General features: G+C 36.1%; 1 protein-coding gene across 1 annotated transcript in view; it reads left to right on the top strand.

Moving 5' to 3' along the window:
- Nucleotides 1–4499: 4499 nt before the first annotated feature.
- The window catches only part of LOC107752410 (ras-related C3 botulinum toxin substrate 1-like), a 4430-nt gene continuing 2256 nt past the window's right edge, over nt 4500–6673 (top strand). The window contains exons 1-3 of the mRNA XM_016568370.1: nt 4500–4558; nt 5110–5129; nt 5604–5994. Of these exons, the coding sequence (XP_016423856.1) occupies nt 4500–4558; nt 5110–5129; nt 5604–5994 (470 nt within the window). The remainder of the gene's footprint in view (nt 4559–5109; nt 5130–5603; nt 5995–6673) is intronic.

The following is a 6673-nucleotide window of genomic DNA, read 5'->3' as shown; positions in this document are numbered from 1 at the left end:
TATATCTGTCACCATGGCTGCTGCTCCTATGGTCCAACTCCTAACGCAACTTTATGTAGTGTTTCTTTAATGTTTTCCAAATATACATCTCTTTCTATGATTTTCTGAAACTTTTCATTTGTGTAGTACTTCCATCCTTTTCCCTCTGCCAACTTCTCAATCTTCTCCAGCAGTTCTGTGACCTGAGAGCGGTTCTCCATGTCTTCATTGGTGAGCGAGTGATATCTGCTATTCTTGTTGCTCACAGGTTTCAGTATTTGTCAAATCTCTTCTCTCTAAACTCTCTTGTCACATAATGGTTTCTATTGCACTGGTCTTTCCTGATCCAGTTTTACCCAGCATCACAATCCTTGGTTTCCCAGACCCTGCCAATCAAAGTTTCAAATAAAACGGCACTATTAAAATCCAGACATTAAAACAAGTAAACTAAATAGAATTAATTATTTTGGTACAACATACAAATGAAACAGATATACATTTCCATGCAACCTAATAATCCAGGCGCTGTGCATTTGCACACTTGGCACAGACGGTTCCAGGTGCTTGATTTGGCCATATTTCGTCAAAGGCTTGGGAGACAAGCCTTTAATTGAGGCAAAAGAATATAGTTTCCCCTTACCTCATCTGAAATTCTTTAAAATTCAAATAGTATAATAGCAATATTAGTATGTAATTTAAAAATCTGAATTCAAGAATTTATTTCTGTTTTTTTCGACCCTAATTCTCAATCAGATAAAAAATAAATAAATATTGTGCATGTGCACAGTGGTTTATGTTATTTAGGGTTACATCTTATGAACGGCATGGGTTTATTTACATCTTATGAACTGGTCAGTGTACAGGCTGAATATTTACTGAATGATTGCAAAAAAGCTTTGACATACTTATATATATATATATATACAATCCAGGCAAAAATGAAAGTTAAGCTAACAGTGACATTATTGCAATGGCTTTCTCTGTTTCTGAATGCGGCGGTCAACACATCGTATATGTTGGTTTGATTGCTTTCGATTGTCCTTATTTGTAAGTCGCTTTGGATAAATCGTCTGCTAAAAGATTAAATGTAAATGCATTTGCGCTGACATTGTGATTGGAATACATGCAATGCACATCTAAATGAATCTGAGAGAATCTGATGACAAAGTTTAGGGTTTATATAAACAGAACTTATCTGAAATTGAACTGGATTCTGTGTTGACTGACAGCAATCAGGGCATGCTATGGTGCAGGACTCATCAAGACAACATATGCATAACCTGAACAGATTTTTTTCTTGCTCTGCTGTTTATATAATTGCGATAATATGTTTTTAAAACAAAGAAAGACATGAACACACTTACAGAACTTTCTCTGAAGTTTCTTTCTCTGAGCTTCCTGGAACATCTCATCGCTATAAGTCAGTCATCTCTTCATGATTAAAAATAATCATGACTGAGATCTGAATTTTTGAATCAAGCCGTCACTGGATCATTGTGTTGTCTTCTGTAGTTTTCTGTGTCCTCCCACGAGCCTCTGATTTAGTCGAGACAGATTCAGGGACGTCTTTTTAATTTGTCTAATTGCAGTAGATGTTTCTATTTCTAAAATCACAGTGAACTTCATTTGTAACAGATCAACATTGCTCAGAAATGTAACTGATCTTGAATGATACTTTATTCTAGCATTACAAATATGACTTTCAGAAGTATATACACATACATGTTGGATTTGTATGTTTTATGAGGACACTCCATAGACATGGTTTTCATACTGTACAAATGTTACATTCCATCAAACCAACCCTTACAGAAACCTTTCTGCATTTATACGTAAAAAAAAAAAAATGTTTTGTGAGTGTGTGTGTGTTTGTTTTGTGCGGAGCGACTGCAGCAGGCTGTAACATGTTTGTTTTCCAAACACATTTGTACATTTATACTTTATTGTTTCATTTGTAATTGTGCAGAAAAAGAGCAACATTCAAAGTTAATTTAATCATAGTGTATATGAAATTTCACACTACATTAATACATTTTTTTTTTATATTTATTTGTGTTGATTTATAATGAGGCAAACTTCCCAGACGCTGAATTTTAACTGGCAGAAATGAAACTGACTCTTTCGCAGCCATATGCTTACTTAAAAATAACTGATAAGAGAAATGACAGAATGGGTCTTACCTGCCACATAAATGTCATCTTCTTTTGAAATTAGAGGTACTGCGAGGTGATATTTTTATAGATATTAGAGAATAAATGTACCTATATATTATTGCTAGGTTATGCAATGCTGGAAACCTGTAGATACTCACCTCTTTCGCTCATTTTGTTTCTGTTATCAGAAAGGTGTGAATCATTCAATCTCTTATTTGCTATTATTGTTATCATTATTTGTAAGCACGCAATGGGTTTTGTCACTCAAACTGAAGTGAAAACTTTATATCACACACTTGTGTGTGCACGTCACACAGACAGCTCAACCAATCAAAACATGAGACCAAGAAAAAAGATTCAACTGTCATTTCAGTTGTTTATCTATAACAACATTTTACATTCATTTGCACAGGTTATAGGCAAGCTGATTTTTGTTGCATATAAATGATAGGAAATGATACCAAAGTTCAATACAGATGGCACAAAACAAAACATGACTGACAGATCTGAAAGCAAAACATGCTCACAAACTATCTGACAAATTACATCTTGCTGAAGTTAAAATTGAATTATACTAAGAAAAAAGTGCAGGTACATTTTTTTCTTTTTTTTCTTTTTATCAACATGCAGTAACACTGTCATAATGTATGCAATAAATCAAAGACTCACGGCAGGAGACAGATTTGAGATGCACAATTCAACAAGATGCAAATGCAGCTGTGTAATGGATCTTTATATCTGGTCTAAATATGAAAAATACAAACCGGTCAGTAAAGTTTGTTTTCCAGTGTTTATAAATGCAGTTATTTGACATGTCTTCTCTTTATTTGAAAATAATATATCTATATATTCTATATTTGAAAAAAATCTTATGTAATTTATTATGTTCAGGGTGCATGTTTGAGTCTGATCTCTATCAGGACTCGATCCTCTCTCCTTCCTACTTTCCTGTCTGTCCTCTACTGTTCTTACATTACAGGCAAAAACCTCTCAATACATGTAACATTTGTGGTAGTTACATGTTGACAGAGCATGTAAAACTGGTCCAACTGGGCTGGCAGAAAAACACTGTAACTAGACACTGAGAGATTCTCTTACAGGAACAGCACTGATTTACAAGAAAATCCTCAACCATCAGAGGTGTGTCTGTCTGCCTGTCTGGCTTAAATATCTAGACTGCTAGTCTCTTTCTGTTCTAGTGCATAACAAACACAATGATTTATGTGTGTCATTTCTTACTCCTGAGGATAGAAAGAGAGAAGAAAGCATTCATACTTTTTGTCATGCTGTCTCTGGTCCTCTGACACTTGTCCGAAAGCTAAAGAAAGCCCTTGACTTTAAGATTCCTGGATGCTGATGCCTTATACATAACATCGATAAAATATCATTATAGATTCCAGATCAGAATATTGATCTGAACATTTACAATAAATCAAGCAAGAACAACAGAAAAGCAACAAAAGAATGTTTTACAAAAGTAATGTGACTAAATGAAGTAAAAACAGAATTGTTTTACAGTGTTTCAGTAATTCTCTCATCCATCAGAGGTGAAATGATGAAAACAGAGACCAAACAGAGGAAGGACACGTCAGATGTTTCCTCATGAACGCTAAATGTGTACCTGCTTCTTTCTCTGCATTGCTTTGCCTCTTTCTGCATCAATCAGCGTGAAACCTTTCAAAGAATGTAACCTTGTCACCTTAACACACCTATTCTGCAAAACTGACAAAGCAAAGAAAAATGTTCAAAACAAGGACATTTTCTGGAAATTGGAAAACTAATTCTGGAACAGGTACGCAATAGTGGTCTGAACAACTCAAAAATCCAAATGTGTGAATATGAGAAAAGCGTGATGAGGATTTGCTGCACAAATAATGAGATCCACAGAAAACAATTTCAACAATATTACTTTGATCACAGCAAAGTGTTTTTGAAGTGCTGCTGTAGCATCGGTGACTCAATAAGAATCTGACATAAGTCTGTAGCACTTAAAACAAACCATTTATCAAGTGAATTACAATTGCAATAAAAATGTAGAAAATAAACATCATAACACACAATGTTATGCATAAGCTGTTTTTAGCAGGGGTTTCAGAGTTTGCATTTGTCTTTAGGATTTCATCATCTTAGACAACATCCTCAGGTTATTATCAACAAAAGTATAGTGTTTTTGTATAATATTAGACTATATTTTTAAGGAAATAACGTTTTTCTCTCAAAAAACTAAAATACAATAAAAATAATATAAATACAATACAATAGTCAGACATGTTTTTCATCAATTGTATATGTTTTCGAACGTTCCGCCATTCGTGTTACTAAAGTGTATAAAGTACTACACAAAGTTTTCTTCTACTATTTGTTAAAATGGGAAATGCTCAGCAGGAAATCATCAAACACCTCTGTCCTTTCTTCTGTCCGTTCAGGTGTGATCAATAGGAAAGAAACGCAAATGCTGATGTGTTTCCGCTAAAGTGAAACGCACTCTACAGGAAAAGCTTTGAATTAGGAAAATATATCAGGGGTGTTTGAGTGTGTGTGTGTGTGTGTGTGAGAGAGAGTGTCTACCTGGTATTTCCTACGTTATGGGGTCCAAGTGTCCAGAATAGTAATAATTTTGACCTTGTGGGGACATTTTTTTTTGGTCCCCATGAAGAAGCTTATAAATTATACGGAATGTAGTTTTGTGTGAGGGGTAGGTTTAGAGTTAGGGTTAGGGTAAGGGGATATGAAATACAGTTTGTACAGTAGAGAAGCCCCATAAAACATGTAAACCCAATGCATCTGTATGTGTGTGAGTGTGTGTGTGTTCCTCCACTGTCAGTTCTTCTCTGTATAGGATGATAATGGGGCTGAGCAAATGGCCAACACTATCACAAGAATATAAGCTTTATTTACATGAATAAATTAAAACTTAGTGTCTGTGCACTGCTGTAATGTGACATTTCATATGGATAATGCATCTTATTTTTTACAGGCATATTGTTTTCTCTCAGGGTAAGCAGGAAAAACAATGCATAATTCTTAATGCTTTCCCTTGTTCACAGCGTTCTCACGATAATCTGTGTTTCTTTGGCAGATTAAAAAAAAAAACTAAAGAGTCCTTCCTGTTCAAGTAGAATTTATAACATGTCTTGAAATCAACAAACACCTCTGTCCTTTCTTCTGTCCGTTCAGGTGTGATCAATAGGAAAGAAACGCAAATGCTGATGTGTTTCCGCTAAAGTGAAACGCACTCTACAGGAAAAGCTTTGAATTAGGAAACGATATCAGGGGTGTTTGAGTGTGTGTGTGTGTGAGAGAGAGAGTGTCTACCTGGTATTTCCTACGTTATGGGGTCCAAATGTCCAGAATAGTAATAATTTTGACCTTGTGGGGACATTTTTTTTTTGGTCCCCATGAAGAAGCTTATAAATTATACGGACTGTAGTTTTGTGTAAGGGGCAGGTTTAGAGTTAGGGTTAGGGTAAGGGGATATAAAGGAGGATTACGACAGACTTCGACCTCTTTCTTACCCTCAGACGGATGTGTTCTTGATCTGTTTCTCTCTCGTGGATTCAGACTCATTAGAAAATGTTAGTGAAAAGTGGTATCCAGAGGTCAGGCATCATTGCCCTGACGCTCGGATCATTCTAGTCGGGACTAAACTTGATCTGAGAGACGACAAGGACACCATTGAAAAGCTGAAAAAGAAGAAACAAACCCCCATCACCTATCATCAAGGCCTGGCTGTGGCTGAACGAATAGGAGCTGTGAAGTACCTGAAGTGCTCAGCATTAACACAGAAGGGCCTTAAGATGGTGTTTGATGAAGCTGTCCTGGCGGTCCTGGATCCGTCCCCAGTGAAGAAAAGAGAGAGAAAGTGTTGTAGTTTTGTGTGAGGGGTAGGTTTAGGGTAAGGGGATATAAAATACAGTTTGTACAGTAGAAAAGCCCCATAAAACATGTAAACCCAATGCATCTGTATGTGTGTGTATGTGTGTTTGTGTTCCTCCACTGTCAGTTCTTCTCTGTATAGGATGATAATGGGGCTGAGCAAATGGCCAACACTATCACAAGAATATAAGCTTTATTTACATGAATAAATTAAAACTTAGTGTCTGTGCACTGCTGTAATGTGACATTTCATATGGATAATGCGCACACATGGCACCATCTGCAATCTGAGCTCACCTGAGAGGAGAAAACAATGGAGGCAGTGATGATGTGACGTGTACAGAATTAGTTTGGATACATTTGTTTGATCAATTATATATTGGTTTAAATACATTGGTTTGATGAAGTTTGATTGAGTATAATTGGTTTGTTCATATATACAGTGATTTGTTTAGAATTGCACAGCGTTCTGTAACCCTCCTGCTGGTGTTGTATGACATAACCTGCCCATAGACAACAGAAATGGATTAAAACACCAGGTGTAAACGAGAATGATTCTCTCCCATGTACGTGTGATCCGATCGACCAGAATGCGTCATAAAACCAAGTGTAAACAGGCCCCTACAGAAGTTAGACCCGATTAGGTGGGTTTACATCACCCTCCG

This window comes from Sinocyclocheilus rhinocerous, unplaced genomic scaffold, assembly GCF_001515625.1.
Source record: "Sinocyclocheilus rhinocerous isolate Xijiao unplaced genomic scaffold, SAMN03320098_v1.1 scaffold1372, whole genome shotgun sequence".
Lineage (NCBI taxonomy): Eukaryota > Metazoa > Chordata > Actinopteri > Cypriniformes > Cyprinidae > Sinocyclocheilus > Sinocyclocheilus rhinocerous.
Note: the sequence above shows the minus strand (reverse complement) of the source record. Positions and strands in the feature narration are given on the sequence as shown.